We start from the raw sequence: 18813 nt of genomic DNA, 5'->3' as shown, positions 1-18813 counted from the left end.
TACAAAGTGACACATACTGTTTCAGTGCTGCAGCTGGGATTTGAGCCCAGATCTTTTTTTAACTTGTATTCTCTGCTGCCTTATGTTTACTGCTATGTCACTGGAAAACGATACAAATATTTAACTCTTTAATAGTAAGGGACGTATATATGATATATAAACATAATGAAAACAGGAAATTCAGACATTTAAATATTGGTAGACTTCAGTTATCTTGGTGTTTCAGAATTATTTTATTTTATTTATTCATTCTAACAGCTTACTTTTCCAGGTTGTGTTAGGTGCCATACATACAGACAAGTTCAAAATCGGTCAGAAAAGCTCATATGCTCTTTTATTTTTCAATTCTCTTTCAGAAATTAATGATATGTTATGGTTCGTTATAGGTGCACATTTAATGTGCAGTTTTTAGATACATGGGGAATGTCTTTACGTTTTAAAAAGTTCTCATGCTTCATTTAGTGTTAAAGGTATTTAAATGCTTATAGACTTAGTGTACTTAGAAAATATCCTCAGACATTTTTTCTTGAAATTCCATAGATTTTATTTTTCCATATGTTGAAAGTGCTAAGCTTTGTCTGTCAACTAGTGAACCCTGACTGTTTGAAGAATATATTCCATTATGGAGCCTTAGTTATTTCAGTATGCTAAGATTATGGAATTGTATCAAGTTTCAGATTGAGAGCCTGTAGGAATAATTTAGATTTGTGCCACTTAAGTATCCAAGTTTAATTGGACCTATTGTCTACATCCTATATTAATAGTGGTTGCAGTAAGGACAGATCAGGGTGTCTGACTGAGCCTATGCAAAGTTTCATGTTTAGTATTTTGTGAGTGAGGGCAACGAAAGGATGATAAACTCTGAATGAAGTCTATAGACAAACACCGCAGTCATTTTTACAAGTAGGGGAGGAGCACCGGGGTTGAGGACTAGATTAGTTTCTGCTCTTGCCAGTGTCCTTAATTCCAAATAATTATGGGTTCAGAAGGTGTGTTTAGTAAGTATCATAAAAGTTTTTTTTTTCTTCCCAGAAGGTTGTTCCTCTCAGAAGTATCAGTAGGAGAGGAACTTTTTTGGGGAGGTGGGGGGTATTTTTAATATGCTGCCGTAGAGTATTTAGTGTTATTTCTTTTCTTTCTTTCTTTCTTTTTTTTTTTGGTGAGGAAAATTGGCCCTGAGCTGACGTCTGCCAATTCTCCTCTTTTTGCTGAGGAAGACTGGCCCTGAGCTAACATCCGTGCCCATCTTCCTCCACTTTATGTGGGACGCCGCCACAGCACGGCCTGACAAAGCGGTGCGTCGGTGTGAGCCTGGTATCCGAACCCGGGCCGCCAGTAGCGGAGCACGTGCACTTCACCGCTAAGCCACGGGGCCGGCCCCGTGGTTATTTAGTGTTGTTATTTCTTGATATTTTATGATTGATGGTTGGAAGAATAAGGCTCTTGAGAAATTAGGAAGCTCAGCTCCCTATTTTACTGTAAGGACAGTGAGGCATAAAGCTGATCCTTAGATAAGGACCCTGATTTTACCCTGTGACTGTACCACTTGTTTATTAACATCCAAGTATCAGAGATTATTCTGGACAGTACTCAAATTTTACATGGATTATGGACTGCAACCTTCAAATTCAGGTTTATTGGATTCCTGATATCTTTTATTTTCCTCACTTTTTATCATTTTAAAAGGTATTCTATGCAGTTTACTTTCACATCAAATAATCAAGTTATGAATTCAGGTGAGAGAGAGAGAGAATGCCACAATGCCATGAGGCAGTACTTTAAAAAATAATTTGGTAACACATTGACCCTGCCTGATATGTTGCCAGTGTTTTTTATTTTTATGACTAGGAAGATTGATTTTTCCATTGATTAACCCTCTCCTGGGAGGAAAGTTTAGAAAGAATTGCTCCTTTTGTGAAATCATGTGAGGAGAATCCTGGGCTAGCTGACCAACAGTCCCAGTTTGCCCAGGGCTGAGGGAGTTCCTAGGACATAATACTTTCAGTGCTCAAACCAGTCAAGTCTCAAGCAAAGCGGGTTGAATTGGCATCCTAGTCCTAGTGGTTATTCATATTTCTAAATGGGTCTTTAGAAGAGTAGAAGGGGCTGAAGAGCTGGCATTTCATCCATTGACAGTCCCTTCCCAGTTGAGACTTCACTAGACGCTTCAGTGCTTATTTATAATAGTAATGATTTAAAAAATTCAAAAGGTGGAGACAAGGGAGAGGCTTGCATAAAAGAAAGATTTATGATTTGGGCTATTAAAGTGTTGTTTAAAGTTCTAATTGTATACCCTTCTCTCTTTACAGAACTGATAGTGCATCAGCCGACCCAGATAATTTAAAATATTCATCCAGAGATAGGGGTGGGTCTTCGTCTTATGGACTGCAGTCTTCAAATTCAGCTGTGGTGTCTCGGCAAAGGCACGATGATACCAGAGTCCACGCTGACATACAGAATGACGAAAAGGGTATATATGTTTCCTTATTGCTAGAGGCCTGGTTTCTGTTTGTTTTTAACCTACCTACCCCTCTCTTCTCTCTCTCCCTTCCCCACCTCTCTCTCTCTTTCTTCTAATAGTTTAAAATATGAATATTTTATATTTATATAAAATGTCAAAGAAAATGGCAGCTTATAATAGGCAACACACCATGGTGCAGAGGAAAGAAACCCTGGACTTAGAGCTATGTGGTAAATAAATAAACAAATATTAAATACAGTGCTATTTTTGAAACTTCATAATAAGTTTACCCCCTTAAATTTTTTTAAATTTAAATCTTCTTTTCATACACGTAAAAAGTAAATGCAGTTTCCTTGCTCCCCAAAAACCACAAAAAACAGAAAACAGTATCACTAAGGCTGAAGTCTTCTCCCGACTACCATCTCTCCTCTAGACTTCTAAAAAGTTTCCAAAGTGCAAAAATCTGACTTAATTTAGTTTTCATTTCTCTCCTTACCTTCCATTGAAGATATTAAAATGAAATCAAAATGATTTCAAGGCAGGCAGCACAGGGGAAGAGTAGGAGGAGGAAGGCTGGTTGAGCTGTAGAATGGGTAATAAGATCCTGAACTGTCAAGAATTGATTGAGTGAAACAAAGAGCCCTATTAAAATAATGTCAATGTTGCTGTTTGTAGGTGGCTACAGTGTCAATGGAGGATCTGGGGAAAATACTTATGGTCGGAAGTCGTTGGGGCAAGAGCTGAGGGTTAACAATGTGACCAGCCCTGAGTTCACCAGTGTTCAGCATGGCAATCGTGCGCTAGCCATCAAAGACATGAGGAAGTCACAGGGTAAGGCTGGGCAAACTGGGGGCCAATTCCACATGCCTCCACCAAGACCTGTAGCTCCTCTTCTGGATGCCTCATTTCTTGCTAATGCCTCCCACATGAGTAAGTTCATTAGTTTACTCTGAGTTGAAAAACACGTGCAGGTGATAATTGTTTGCATTTCTTTTCCTGTGAACTGTTAGAGTAAATTTCCACAGGAAAGGGTTTAATACTTTTTAAAAGAGAATTCTCTTAAAAATAAGATGAGAAGACTGGATAAGATTTTAAAGAAAGGATTTTCCTGATTGTCTTGGACGCTGAATGTATGGTGTTTAGTGGGCTCTTGCTACAGGAAGTCCTTGAACTCTAGGGCCTGTGGGGGGTATGGGTGTATATGGTGTGGGCCCTGTTCTACAGTTAAATACACCAATACCACTTTCTGCCTTATAACACAATCCTCACTCTGTAGGTCAAATGCCTCGATAATTCAGAGAATTAGCAGTAATGATCTTTGTTTTCTTCTGTTTGTTTTTTTGTTGTGGGGAAGACCAGCCCTGAGCTAACATCCGATGCCAATCCTCCTGTTTTTGCTGAGGAAGATTGGCCCTGGCTAACATCTGTTCTCATCTTCTTCTACTTTATATGGAACACAGCCACAGCATGGCTTGATAAGCGGTGCGTCGGTGCGCGCCCGGGATCTGAACCTGTAAACCGTGGGCCACTGAAGTGGAGCGTGTGCACTTAACTGCTGCGCCACCAGGCCGGCCCCTGATCTTTGTTTTCTAAAAGAGAAATTAATTTTATTGGTAAAGCTGAGTGTGAAATCAGGATTTCTGATTTATACCCTTTGTTGGCTATAATTACTCTTTGGACATTTAGCTTATGATCATTTTTTCCCTTGGGGTGTGTGTTTTTGATATGTATCTCAGTGAACATCTTTGTGCATATTGGCATATAACTTTTAAAAAATGATTTCTTTTGGTTAAATTTTCAGAAGTGGAAAGCTAAGTCAAAGGCTATACTGTTGGGGCCGGCCCTGTGGCTTAGCGGTTAAGTGCGTGCGCTCCGCTGTTGGCGGCCCAGGTTCGGATCCCAGGCGCGCACCGACGCACTGCTTGCCCAGCCATGCTGCCTTTTTTTTTTTCTTTTTTGTGAGGAAGATCAGCCCTGAGCTAACATCTACCAAGCCTCCTCTTTTTTTGCTGAGGAAGACTGGCCCTGGGCTAATATCCATGCCCATCTTCCTCTACTTTATACGGGACGCCGCCACAGCATGGCTTGACAAGTGGTGCATCGGTGCCTGCCCGGGATCCGAACCGGCGAACCCCGGGCCGCCACAGTGGAGCACGCGCACTTAACCGCTTGCGCCACCGGGCCCGCCCTGTCCAGCCATGCTGAGGCCGCATCCCACATACAGCAACTAGAAGGATGTGCAGCTATGACATACAACTATCTACTGGGGCTTTGGGGGAAAAAAATAAAATAAATAAAAATAAAAATAAATTTAAAAAAAATTATAAAAAAAAAAAGGCTATACTGTTTCTTTATAGTGTTTGAAGTCTTAGACGTGTGTAGGCTAAAAGCTAGTGAGTGAGTATAAAGCTAGTTTGGTCCAGTTCCTCCTCCTCACAGGCTCGGAGTTATGTGGTTTTCTAGTGGCAGAATTGTACATAGAACATGCCTTGCCCGTGGTAGGTGGTAATGAGACATTTGTCGAACTGAATGTGTGATTGCAATTCACCAAAACTTTGTCCTAGGAAAATGATAATATGAACAAGAGGCTCCCCTCCAGTGGGATACCTAGGTGAGAAATAGAAGCATATAGCCTTTTTCTGCCTGATTGAGACTTTATCCCTAACCTATAGAAGTCTTTTACCTGTACATGCTCTTTACCTGGATATTGAAAACAGTTTGGAACAGATCTGAAGAAAATAATTTCTAAGCCATTTTTTTTCTCTCAACTAGTCCTCTGGAATGAGGTGTTTACTTCAGTTTATCTTTGTTGAGGGTCTCCTGTGTCCCTGGCAGTCTGCTGGGTCTTGGTTTAAGGTGATGAACAAAAGTGTGACGGGACCTGCATTCATTGAGCTTTCATTGTCCAGTGGACTGTGATTTTTGATGTACTTTAAAATATTTGGGCTATCAAGTTTCTATGTTTATTTATACTCAATGGATAACAAAATGTTTATGTTCACAGAGCGATCGATGTCTTATTCTGATGAGTCTCGACTGTCGAATCTTCTTCGGAGGATCACCCGGGAAGATGACAGAGACCGAAGACTGGCTACTGTAAAGCAGTTGAAAGAATTTATTCAGCAACCAGAAAATAAGCTGGTGAGTATAGTATGTTGGGAAATGTTGATAATTTGTGTGTTTCCATAATAAACTAGATAATGCTATCTGGAATGGTTCAGGAAGGAAAAGATTTTCTTAGGAAAAATAACAGGGACTCGGTATTCCAGTTTAATTTGGCCTGTATTATGATGATCTAGAATTTAATGCCCCTAATGTGTAATTTTCTACCATTTGTTGGATCCACATTGATGCATTCTGTAATAAAGTGCTTTTAACATGTTTATTCTGTTGTCCTCAGAATTTTTTTTTTCTGTGTTCTGGGACACAATATCTGTTTGTATTTTATATGTGAAATTGAGGTAGGGGGTACATATTTTGTTCATTGGTAAGTTAGGTCTGGTGGCCAGGGCTAAATAAATGGAAGAACCCTTTAAAGAACAAAGTGCAGGTGCAGTTACAAATTACTCTGCACCCCGAGTAATTCTCCTAATGTTAATTTAAGAACTTGATATGAAGCAGGAGAAAATTAATGAGAACGGTATTGTGAGTCAAATAAACATTTGGTTCAAAGCAAGTCCCCCCCCCCCGCAATTTTATTATGAAAAAATTCAAATATACAGCAAATTGAAAGAATTTTATAGGGAACATCATATGCCCATTATCTAAATTCTGTCATGAACATTTTACCATACTTCTTTTTTTTTTTTTTTTTTTTTTTTTTTTTTAAAGAAATTTATTTATTTTTCTTATTTTTTTTTTAAGATTTTATTTATTTTTTGCCCCCAAAGCCCCAGCAGACAGCTGTATGTCATAGCTGCACACCCTTCCAGTTGCTGCATGTAGGACTCGGCCCCAGGATGGACAGAGAAGTGGTGCCTCAATGCGCACCCGGGACCCGAACCCAGGCCGCCAGCATCGCAGCGCGCGCACTTAACCACCAAGCCACAGGGCCGGCCCTACCATACTTCTTTATCACATATCTCTCCCTCCCTCAACCAATCCATCTTTTTTTTTTTTTTAATGCATTTCGGAGTAAATTAAACAAGCTTTTTGAATTTATTTTTTTCATTGATGATCATAGGTCTGTTTTCTCTGGATAAATTGCTTTGATAATCTGCAAGTAAACTTATGACACTCCTGTTATATGTGGGGGACTGGGAATAATAAGGAAAGTAAGGTGCTGTCCAATTATAATTTGGAGGGGAAAACAAGAGAAAAAGTACACAATGTTACTCTTAAAAGTATAGGGGGCCCAGCCCTGTGGCTTAGCGGTTAAGTGCGTGCGCTCTGCTACTGGCGGTCCGGGTTCGGATCCCAGGCGTGCACCGATGCACTGCTTATCTGGCCATGCTGAGGCGGTGTCCCACATACAGCAACTAGAAGGATGTGCAACTATGACATACAACTACCTACTGGGGCTTTGGGGGGAAAAAGGGAAAAAAAAAAAAAGAGGAGGATTGGCAATAGATGTTAGCTCAGGGCCGGTCTTCCTCAGCAAAAAGAGGAAGATTGGCATAGATGTTAGCTCAGGGCTGGTCTTCCTCACACACACACAAAAAAGTATAGGAATTTATGTTTTTATAAATGTGTTTTTTTTTAAGGTACTAGTTAAACAATTGGATAATATCTTGGCTGCTGTACATGATGTGCTTAATGAAAGGTAAGTAACTAATAATAGTTAAATTTAAAAGACTTTAAAATATATTTTTAGGGCTGGCCCGGTGGCGCAAGTGGTTAAGTGCGCACACTCCGCTGCAGCGGCCCGGGGTTTGCTGGTTCAGATCCCGGGCGCGCCTGATGCAGCGCTTGTTAAGCCATGCTGTGGCGGCGTCCCATATAAAGTAGAGGAAGATGGGCACGGATGTTAGCCCAGGGCCAGTCTTCCTCAGCAGAAAAGAGGAGGATTGGCATTGGATGTTAGCTCAGGGCTGGTCTTCCTCACACAAAAAAAATAAAAATAAAAATAAATGTATTTTTAGAAATTATTAAAAAACATACAAGAAGATAAACCCATTGGTTTCTTTTATGAACATCTATTTAATGTTTCACTGCGTTCTCTTGTCATCTTTATTTGTGTTACAGTATACACGTTAATTACCATTGAATACAAGTGGAATTCATGTGAAAGGGAATACCATTCCTTTTTTTTTTAATTTGTCAACATGACCGAATAGTTGAGCATTGACTTGTAGAATGACATAAACTCTTAATGCAGGCTTGGATGAATGCGATTAACTTTTGTAAACTAGAGAATTTTGAAACTGCTTAGAGAATAGAGGTGAAAGGGAGCTTCCTTCTTGGGCAATGGTGGATTCAAACCATCTATTCTCTGTGGCTACTGGGGTTCTCCAAAGGTGTGCAGAGTCATTTCTTCATATGGTGATTCCCAAAGAATTGCAGTGTTGGAAAGCACCCAAAAATTCATCTCAGCAGGTCACAAACCTTACTGCTTTTTGATGGTTTTATTTTATATAGTTACTTATACATACTTAAATCAGTGTTATCCTTTTAAGTTTATTATTTAAGTATTAAAATTTCCTATTTTTATGGTCCTAACATATTGAACATTACATAGTATATAGTTATTTATAGTGTGTTTTTATCTGATCATTTGTTTCTGCCCTTTTCTGTGAATCATTTAATGTAGTTTGAGATAGAATTTGAAGCCTTAAATTTAGTATTTCTGGGCCTTTCCTTACTGTTTGTAAATAATTGATTCTGTAAAAGAAAATCTAATGTCTAACAAAGGTACTTCTGGGAACTGTGGGATAGATAGACTACTTAAAGTGGATAAAATCTCAACCTTTCATGTAGTTTGAATAGAAATTTTTAAAAAATCTTTTAAAACATTCTTTTGTAGGATGTGTCATTCTTGTCATCTTTGAAAGCTTAAGATTTTTGTGTGTGTTTTGTTTTGTTTACGTTAAAATAAACACAGTAGCAAATTGCTTCAGGAGTTGAGACAGGAGGGAGCTTGCTGTCTTGGCCTTCTTTGTGCTTCTCTGAGCTATGAGGCTGAGAAGATCTTCAAATGGATTTTTAGCAAATTTAGCTCATCTGCAAAAGATGAAGTTAAACTCCTCTACTTATGTGCCACCTACAAAGCACTAGAGACTGTAGGAGAAAAGAAAGCCTTTTCATCTGTAATGCAGGTAAGACTGAGGGGCAAAAATGACGGTTTGCTTGGGAAGAAAATTGTCCTTAACACATGTCCTTGGAAGGGAGCTTGAAGAGAGGAAACTTAGAATAGGGGTATCTACTGATAGTAAATATGATGTGAATAAAATTCCTCCTTCTGAATTTGAGTAAAGGATACACATTAAGGGTAGATTTAAAATAAGTTAGTTGTTTAATTTTGTCTTTTCGCCTTTTAGAAGCTTTCCTTTGAATTTGCTTAGTACTAGAATCATTTGCAGATTTAAAAATAGGAACTCCTTGAGAGGAGCTAGATAGGAGGGGGCTTCACATTTTTTTGAGGAAGACAAAAACTAAACATCACAACTCATTTTAGGCCTTTTTAGGTTTGGTAGTATGTCAAAAATTCTTACTCCAAGTGATGTAAAATAATTGTGTATAAATGAGTATTAGCTCTACTTAGTTTTATTTCACTTTTCTGTATCTGAATGCATTAAAAGATCATTCCCAATTTAATTTTGAGCAAAGTTATAAGTCATTAAATTTTTGTTGAGCTAATGGTTTTAAAAATTAGGGTTTGGTGTTTTAGAATATCTGATATCTTTTATTTATTTTTGCTTCTTTACAATTCATGATATGCTTTATTTTGGTTACGTAACGTTTTTTAAAAAAAAACGGACATAAGAAATAATTCTATTCTGCCTTTTTAAAAAATTCATTTTCCCTTGGCTATAGAGGTTATGAAAAAATTTTGGAAAAGATACAAAAAATTATCTGTAACTAAAAGCAGCATAACACCAGATTGAGCTTATTCTGTATACAGTTTTTACATTGTGAACGTTTCTCCAAGTATTTATTTTGAGAATTTTCAAATTCACAGAAAAACAGATCAGTGTAATAAGTACCTATATAGCCTTTACCTAGATTTGTCACTTATTAACACTTTGCTGTAGTTGTTTTATTTCTACACATAAACATGCACACTTATTTGTTGAACCACTTGAAAATACATTACACACGTCATGACAATTCACCCCCCTAATGCTTCAACATACATCTCCTGAGAATAGGGCTATTCTGTATAACAGCAATATCATAGTCATATCTAAGAAAATTAATTTTTTTATGTAATACAATCCACATTCAGATTTCTGCAGTTGCCCTTAAGATGCTGTTTGTAGCTTTCATCTTACCTGACCCGGGATCCCATCAAGATTCATGCATTGTGTTTGGTGGTGTGCCTCTTTAATCTCTTTTAATTAGAGTGGTTCTCTGTACCTTTTTTGTCCCCCTTATTTTGTAGAATGTTCTACTTTCTGGGTTTGTCTGATTATTTCTTCCTGATTAGATTCAATTTAAACATTTTGGTCACCGTTACTTTGTGGGTTCATACTTACTATTGCATTGCAGCGGCAGGCACATAACCTCAGGTTGTCTCACTCTGAGAGGAAGAGTTTGATCCCTGGTTGAGGTGATAACCACCAGATGTTTCTATTGTGAAGGCTTATTTTTCTCCTTTTGTAATTAGTAATCAGGGCATGATACCGTGAGACCTTCTGAATATCCTGTTTCTTAGTAATATTTCACTCAGTGATTTTTTGTGCCTGGGTAGATTATATAACATTGGCTGTTGCAGAATGGTGGTTTTCTAATTCTAGCATTTCTTCTATATTTATAACATCATTCTTTTGTAAACAAGAGCTTTCCTTTTGGCAAAAAGTGGTTTTTAACAGCTACAAAATATTATCAGTGGTATGCCGTATATTTATTTTAAAAATCTATCTATATATAGTGGTAACTTGTGAGCTTGCATGTCATTCATATGTTGGAGCCATGCTAATCTTCTCCAAGTCATTCCAATTTGAAGCAAGTACTAATATCCTAAAACATAAACTGTACAAAATTTGTTCTATATTTTTAATTGGCAAGTAATTATACTTTAAAGAAAAGTTTCCCAAGCACATGTTAGTTTTTGTACTTGAAATTTAACCACATTCATGGTATTAAAGAGAGCACTTAGGAGTAATGTAACCAGACTTTACTTAGGAATAGTGTTAACAGACATTAAAGAAGAGAAAAACAGTATTTGCTTTCAGCCTAATATCTTGGTGGAATGCAATGTTTTAAATTTTTTTTAAACTAAAACTATAGAATTTATGTTTTCTGGTATCATAATCAGTTTTGGATATAGTCACTATTAAATAATGAACCTAGTTTGCTTGTTTTCTCCCTGTTTTGTTGAATGTTCATGGTTTGCAACTTTTATTTTTTAGCTTGTAATGACCAGCCTGCAGTCTATTCTTGAAAATGTGGATACACCAGAGTTACTTTGCAAATGTGTTAAGTGTATTCTTTTGGTGGCTCGATGTTACCCTCATATTTTCAGCACTAATTTTAGGGTGAGTTCCCCAGCACCCTCTTTGCAGATGATGTGGTGAGGAGTTGGTTGCATGTATGAGGACTGGGGAATCAGATGGGAAAGAAAGCATATGCTCCTTTGAGTATAATCAGTGATGTTTGAGGGTCCAAGATTGAATGGTGCAGTAATATTGTTTTTATAAAGAACACTGTCTGTACTTTCTGATGTTAATACCTTAAAGATATTTAAAGAAAAAATATCATTTCATTAGTGTCATAATGTAGGTCCATTAGTCTCCTGCCTTGCCATCTCCCTTTCTAAGTTTGTATAATGTCAAGTAGGTAGAACATAGATGCTCTTTCTAGGATCTCTTATTCTGAAATGGTCCACAGGTGGAACAGCAGTAAGACCTTAAAGAGCTTGACCACCTTCTCTTTGTCTCTGTCCAGGATACCGTTGATATATTAGTTGGATGGCATATAGATCATACTCAGAAACCTTCACTCACACAGCAGGTGTCTGGTAAGTCATTCAGCATATACCATTTAAATATTGTGGGAAGGAGCACTGGTCCCTCAAAGACTAGCTGTTAATACTATTTCTTTGGTAATGAAAGAAAAATAATTGCTTCACAGAGATATTTTGGTTATTATAAATGAACATTACTTGTTAGGTAAATTTATCTTTTCAAAGGAACATTGTGTACTTCGTAGTAGGTAGGGAGAGTAAATGCAGATTGTAATGTTGTGTCTGAGAAATTGAAAGGACTTATCCCAAGGCATTTGTAGTGTGTGCTGGTAGGAGGAGATAGCAGAGTGGCAATACCCTGAGATGTAGAATGTAGAATATATGAAATGTAGAATACCCTGGATATTTATGACTTGTTTTTCTTATTATGAAAAAAAAAATGGATTAATTTGGAGAACTGTCATAATGATAAAGAATTTTTTTTTTTTTTTGAGTAAAGTGAATGACTAGCGGGACTTATTTGGACATTTCAACTTGTTCCAGGTGCTATAGTTTCTCTTAGCTTATTTGGTGGAATAAACTTTTGAAAATAGGATATGCGGGTGAGAGTGGTTCTGTCCCATTTCCACTGGGCAGATGAGTGTACACATTTGGTAGCTAGGTGTGGCCCTGGAGTAGGAAGACAGGCTACTGGTAGATTGTAGCATTTTAGTCTAAGACGTGTGTAGTGACAACATGAATATAAAATCTGCTAAAAAAATAAGGATGTGAGGTATACATTTTAATTTCTGGAGATTGTTCATTTTTGCAGCCTTAAAAGAAACATTGGGTGCTGGCCTAGTGGTGTAGTGGTTAAGTTTGTGCACTCCGCTTTGGTGGCCTGGGGTTCGCAGGTTTGGATCCCGGGTGCAGACCTACACACCGCTCGTCAAGCCGTGCTGTAGCAGCGTCCCACATACAAAATAGAGAAAGACTGGCACAGATGTTAGCTCAGGGACAATCTTCCTCAAGCAAAAAGAGTAAGATTGGCAACAGACCTTAGCTCAGGGTCAGTCTTCCTCAACAAAAAATAAATAAAAATTTGAAAAAAAAAAAAGGAAACATTGGTTAATCATGATCAGCAAGTTGAACAGTTAACAGTCCTCATTTTATGACATAGGGCATGTTTTAAGAGTGGGCAACTTGAAAGCCAGATATGTTTTAAAACAAGGCTCTTAAATATATTTTTAAATTTGGATTTTTTTTTTTTTCCTATTATTTCAAAATTTCTTGTATGATTCCTAGGGTGGTTGCAGAGTTTGGAGCCGTTTTGGGTAGCTGATCTTGCTTTTTCTACCACTCTTCTTGGTCAGTTTCTAGAGGACATGGAGGCATATGCTGAGGTGAGTATATAGAAAGCTGTTATTTCTTAAAATTTCAGTTAAGAAAAAAACAAAACAAAAATCTTAAACAGTGCTAGATTTATTTTAAAATAATTCAGACCATCTGACATTTTAGCAGAAATTACAAGACCATTGCAGTATTTAAAATTTTATTTTAGATGTTTTTTTTAGGTTACCAACAGAATTACCAGAGAGACTAAAAGAAAAATTGCAGGCCTAATTTTGCAATGCTGGAAGTAATCCTGATAGCTAATAGTTTTCTGAGGCTGTTTTCTGTAGTTCACTCGTATTTCTTGTTACCAAAAAGAGTCTTAAAAAGTAAGGTGAATTGATGTTGTATAAAAGCCCCTAAAGACTTTCCTCTTACATGTATTAGGGATCTTAGATCCTGCTTTTGAGGACAAGACTTGGTTTCAGCCGACTTTTGGAGCTGTAGAAGTACAATATAGCAGTGTTAAGGGTGCTGCTGAAGTCTCTAGTATTGGTTCTTGGCTTTCCAGGCCCCACGTCATGGCTTAATCTGCCATCTCCTGTCTGAATCTCTTTGTGTTGCCCCCCTACTCAGATCTACCATGATTCGTGTTTATTGTTCAAGGATCCCATAAAGATTTAGCTTCTGGGCGAGCCTGGTGGCATAGTGGTTAAGGTTGGCACACTCGGCTTTGACGGCCCAGGGTTCACGGGTTCGGATTCCTGGCATGAACCTACACCACTCATCAGCCACGCTGTGGCAGCAACCAACATATGAGATAGAGGAAGATTGGCCACAGATGTTAGCTCAAGGTGAATCTTCCTCAGCAAAGAGAGGAAGATTGGCGACAGATGTTAGCTCGGGGTGAATCTTTCTCAGCAAAAAAAAAAAAAAAAAAAAAAGATTTAGCTTCATCTTTTCTTTATACCTTTGCTACTTCTAGCCAAAAAGAATTCACTACTTTTGACTGTACTGGTCTGTTCACTGCCTTTCAGAGAAAAGTGAGGGAGTATTTTGCTTCCACATGTTGCTTTTCCCCCACCCCTCAAAAGTCTTTGTTCCTAGCCCACTTTTGAAGCTTATCTGCCTCTCTGTAGAGAGTCTTCCCCTTGATATCCGTAAAATCTAATTCTCTTCGATTATTTTGGTGCTTAATTGTATGTAGGTACATATTGGTTCTAGTATCCCATTTTTTGCTAATCTTTTCCTTTTTTTTTTTGGAGCAAGATTAACCCTGAGCTAACATCTATTGCCAATCCTCCTCTTTTTTTTTTTGGCTGAGGATTGGCCCTGGGCTAACATCCGTGCCCATCCTCCTCTACTTTATATGGGATGCTGCCACAGCATGGCTTGTTAAACGGTGCATAGGACCACGCCTGGGATCCGAACCTGTGAACCCCGGACCGCTGAAGTGGAGCTCGCAAACTCAACTGCTGTGCCACCAGGCCGGGCCCTAATCTTTTCCTTTTGAGTATATCTTATTTCCTCAGCTAGATTATAAGGCTGTAAACCAAATCTTATAATTTTCTAAATCTCCCCCACCCCCTCGTGTGCATGATGTTGGTGTGGAGTACTTATTGTTGAATTGAGTGACTCAAAGAATACCTGCAGTGAGATTTTAGCAAAGACTAATTCAGGAATGGCAAAAGTTCCTGGCTCCATTTATACCTATATATAACTATGATGTATGTACTAGAGTTTATTTTTCCCAATACCATCTGAGTATATAATAAGTAAATATCTGAGTAAATAACAAGAGGTTATTTCCTTCATTACTGAGGTTAATATTGGCTTATTTAGACAAGTAAATTCCACTTTTACATTTACATTCGTGTTTCCTTTTCTTCTAGGCCAAAATTTCTCTTTATTTGTAAAAATCTATTATAAAGTTAATTGGCTTAAAAATTGGGAGATGTTTTTTATTTTATTTTTTAACAATGTCTTACTTAAATAAGAATACTGTGAATTCACATCTAGGACCTCAGCCATGTGGCCTCTGGGGAGTCAGTGGATGAAGACGTTCCTCCTCCATCAGTGTCGTTACCAAAGTTGGCAGCGCTTCTCCGGGTATTCAGTACTGTGGTGAGGAGCATTGGGGAACGCTTCAGCCCTATTCGGGGTCCTCCAATTACTGAGGCATATGTAACAGATGTAAGTGTCTGTAGGAGTTTTAAATATCATTCAAAAAATTGTTTCGTATTGTAAATGGTTCTCTTTACCTAGTAAACTGTTATTAACCCTTCATTTGTTTAGCATGTATGTATGTATGTATGTACCTGGCTACTTTCTTAAATATCCAGAGTAGGGAATCCTACTATATTCCAACCCCCTCCTATTCCCTCCTTTCCCCTTATGAAAAAAAGGCCACTCTGAATTTCAAAATGTCCATGAACTTTTCTCTTAGGAGGTCCTTCATAGATTCATTTATTCTTGCTTTTTTATACATATTTTTGAAGTCTTATTCTTTCGTGTTTTGATAATATTAATTACAATTTTGCTTTTAAATTGTTGAGTTTCCTTTTAGTTTTTCAACATATTTAGAATAACACACCATAGAGAAAGCTTCAAAAAGTAATTTTCTGTGACTGTCCAGGATGAAAATACTTGATAGCCTGACATCAAAGGATACAAAGATATAAGAACTTAAAATATATAGTAATCTGAGACCAATTACAAGAGGTAGCTAGATTGCCACACTTCAAGCCCCAAATATCATTTGTCCTATATTACAGTCCAGTGAGTGGTTCAGTGTAATATGCAATTAGAAGTGAGCCTCATCATTATACTCTGCTTGACTAAGAAGGGATACAGTCATAAAAGATTTAATCTAAATGATTAAAATTTTATTGTTAGGATAAAACTCTAGCTTTTATGAATATTTCGTTTTGTAGAACACATTGCTAGATGAAGGATGAAGTAGGATGTTAATTATGTATGTAATTCTTGGTGAGTTAATTGTGTATTTGAGCAGAAATGTCAGATCTTGAAGATAATTAAAACCAGCATATTCATATTTTAAATCTGATCAAAATGGTGTCATATGTTTTTTTACTGTCTAAAAGGTAGTTGTTTGATGACTGTGTTAGTGTTGAAATAAAGGCAGTTAACTCAGATGTAAAATAAAAGGAACATAATTATTTTCCAGGATCGTTATATATTAAATGTATTCTTTTATGAAGGTCTTTTAGGCCTTTTTAACCTGCATATAGATTTTAAAAAGCTATGTGTGGTGGTTGTTGGATGTTACAGGAATATTTTTCTATGTCAATTAGGTCTTGTTTTTTCCAAAGTTATTTTTATTAGGAATTTAGTACATTAATATTGACTATTACAGTTTAGTGGGATTTTTGGTTGGGAATCATACAATTTTCATATCCTCATACAGGTATTACGTGGTATGACTGAGAAAGGTTTCTTTCAAAGGGACCATCCATACATGAACTTTCATAAGCTAAAGGTGACTTGGATGTTTAGTTTTAAAAGATTGATTACCGATAACCCAAGTGCTAGAATACAGCAAGTTACTCTCATGCCAGGTGATTCCTATGCTGTTAATACTTTTACTGTTCTAAGTTCTGGTGTGTTTTACAATTACAAAGATTCTGAGCATCGGCCATTTAGTGACTTTAGGGCATAGGAAGCAGGTATAAGAGAAATAGAAAATGGCAAATTCCATTCCTGTCGCAATAGTACTTGAGAATTTTTTAGGCGAGATCATTTTTGTGTTGTATTAAAGATACCCTTATTATTATTCAACCACTGAGAACTAGAATATTAAGAGACTACTGACAAGGCAGGCAGTTAATTTTCAATTGAAACTGCATTAAATAGAAAATATATCCTTGCTCTGTGGAAGCATGTGAATTTTTTTAAAAAGCTGCTTGTTTTCCCCATTTGCAGGTTCTGTACAGAGTAATGAGATGTGTGACGGCTGCAAACCAAGTGTTTTTTTCTGAGGCTGTGTTGACAGCTGCTAATGAGTGTGTTGGTGTTTTGCTCGGCAGCTTGGATCCTAGCATGACTATACATTGTGACATGGTCATTACATATGGATTAGATCAACTGGAGAATTGCCAGACTTGTGGTACAGATTATATCATCTCAGTCTTGAATTTACTCACATTGGTATGTGAATTCTTTTTTGTTGCTTTTTAATATGTTGGTTTAATTAGGTCCTGAAATTTAAATAGATGTGGAAGAAATTAGGCCTTGGTGTTTTTTTTTTTTTTTTAAGGTTTGCATTAGTCTTATTTATATAATCTGATTTGCTTTTGCTCTAGTGTCTATTTACTTTTAATGTTTGATAGCTCATCTCAGTGTAGATTTACTCTTTTTTTGATGAGACATCATCCTTCACACGAGACTGTCTGGTACTCCTGATAAATACTATATAGGAGAAGGTACTTAATAGCTATTTTGAATGACTCTGTTATGTTTTGTTTCCCATATGAAACTTCTCTTATAGTCTTACTTGTTTTCTTAACCATAAACATTTCCCCTCCCCTCCATCTTTTATTATGTATATTTTGAATGCTATTAAAAAAATAGAATAGTATAATGAATCTCTGCATACTTAATACTCAGTTTCTATAATTAGAAACACATGGCCCATCTGGTTTCATCTAGGCCTCCGGCTCTCTGCCGCCTCCTTGCTGTCCCTCCATTCCCAACTGGATTATTTTAAAGCAAATTCTAGATGACTTTCTGCTGAACATTTCTGCCAAAGTTATACCTCCCTCTGCCATTGTGAAGAAAAAAAGAAAGGCCCATGTTTAAGTATAAACACATGTATCCTATTTAGGTATCTAAACATTTTTTTTTTTTTTAATTTTTTTTTTGTTTTTTGTGAGGAAGATCAGCCCTGAGCTAACATCCATGCTAATCCTCCTCTTTTTGCTGAGGAAGACTGGCTCTGAGCTGACATCTGTTGCCAATCATCCTCCTTTTTTTCCTTCCCCAAAGCCCAAGTAGATAGTTGTATGTCATAGTTGCACATCCTTCTAGTTGCTGTATGTGGGACGCGGCCTCAGCATGGCCGGAGAAGCAGTGCGTCGGTGCGCTCCCAGGATCCGAACCCGGGCCGCCAGTAGCAGAGTGCGTGCGCTTAACCGCTAAGCCACGGGGCTGGCCCATGTATCTAAACATTTTTAATGTCACAGTGTTAAGGCCTTAAAATGTAACTTAGATATATATTTTTTAATTAATAGAGTATTTTTCAGAGCAGTTTTAGGTTTACAGAAAAATGGAGCAAAAAGTACAGAGTTCCCATATACCCTCTCCCCCCAGTAGTTTTCCCTGTTATTATTAACATCTTGCTTTGGTGTGGTACATTTATGATAATTGATGAGCCAATTGATTCATTATTATTAACTAAAGTCTATAGTTTACTCTATGGTCTTGAGGTTCTATAGATTCTATATGGTCTGTAGGTCTCAGAAGTACTGTGTATGTTGTACGTAAACATAAGTTCACTGTCTGTATTGTACATTCTATAAGTTTTGACACATGTATAACGCCACACATTCACTATTACAATATCATACAGAATAGTTTCACTGACCTAAAAATCCCACGTGTTCTCCCAGTGACCACTACCCCGCTCAAACCCCTGGCAACCACTGATCTTTTTACTGTCTCCAGAGTTTTGCCTTTTGCAGAGAGTCATATAGTTGGAATCATATAGTATGTGGCCTTTTCAGATTGGCTTCTTTCACTTAACAATATGCATTTAAGATTCCTTCATGTCATTTTGTGACTTGATAACTCATTTCTTTTTATTTTATTCTTTTAGATTGTTGAACAGATAAATACAAAACTGCCATCATCATTTGTAGAAAAACTGTTTATACCATCATCAAAACTACTATTTTTACGTTATCATAAAGAAAAAGAGGTAAGTGATGCATTGATAATGACTTTTGATAATTAGGCCATT

General features: G+C 37.2%; 1 protein-coding gene across 5 annotated transcripts in view; it reads left to right on the top strand.

The window, feature by feature from the left end:
* Nucleotides 1-18813, top strand: part of SMG1 (SMG1 nonsense mediated mRNA decay associated PI3K related kinase) — a 106880-nt gene that overhangs the window by 22063 nt on the left and 66004 nt on the right. For 3 of the 5 annotated variants that reach the window (XM_087417024.1, XM_087417022.1, XM_087417025.1), the window contains 11 exons: nucleotides 2310-2470; nucleotides 3137-3292; nucleotides 5466-5602; nucleotides 7165-7223; nucleotides 8502-8715; nucleotides 10972-11097; nucleotides 11507-11579; nucleotides 12810-12907; nucleotides 14856-15029; nucleotides 16779-17003; nucleotides 18670-18771. In XM_087417024.1, coding sequence (XP_087273150.1) covers nucleotides 2310-2470; nucleotides 3137-3292; nucleotides 5466-5602; nucleotides 7165-7223; nucleotides 8502-8715; nucleotides 10972-11097; nucleotides 11507-11579; nucleotides 12810-12907; nucleotides 14856-15029; nucleotides 16779-17003; nucleotides 18670-18771 — 1525 coding nt within the window. Of the gene's footprint in view, nucleotides 1-2309; nucleotides 2471-3136; nucleotides 3293-5465; nucleotides 5603-7164; nucleotides 7224-8501; nucleotides 8716-10971; nucleotides 11098-11506; nucleotides 11580-12809; nucleotides 12908-14855; nucleotides 15030-16778; nucleotides 17004-18669; nucleotides 18772-18813 lie in introns of those variants that run through there. The other 2 variants (XM_087417023.1, XM_087417026.1) reach the window with 2 other exon arrangements.

The sequence above is a fragment of the Ceratotherium simum genome, chromosome 26, assembly GCF_057802395.1.
Source record: "Ceratotherium simum simum isolate JZ-2026a chromosome 26, ASM5780239v1, whole genome shotgun sequence".
Taxonomy (NCBI): Eukaryota; Metazoa; Chordata; class Mammalia; order Perissodactyla; family Rhinocerotidae; genus Ceratotherium; species Ceratotherium simum.
The sequence above is the reverse complement of the archived record's forward strand: the minus strand, read 5'-3'. Positions and strand labels throughout refer to the sequence as shown.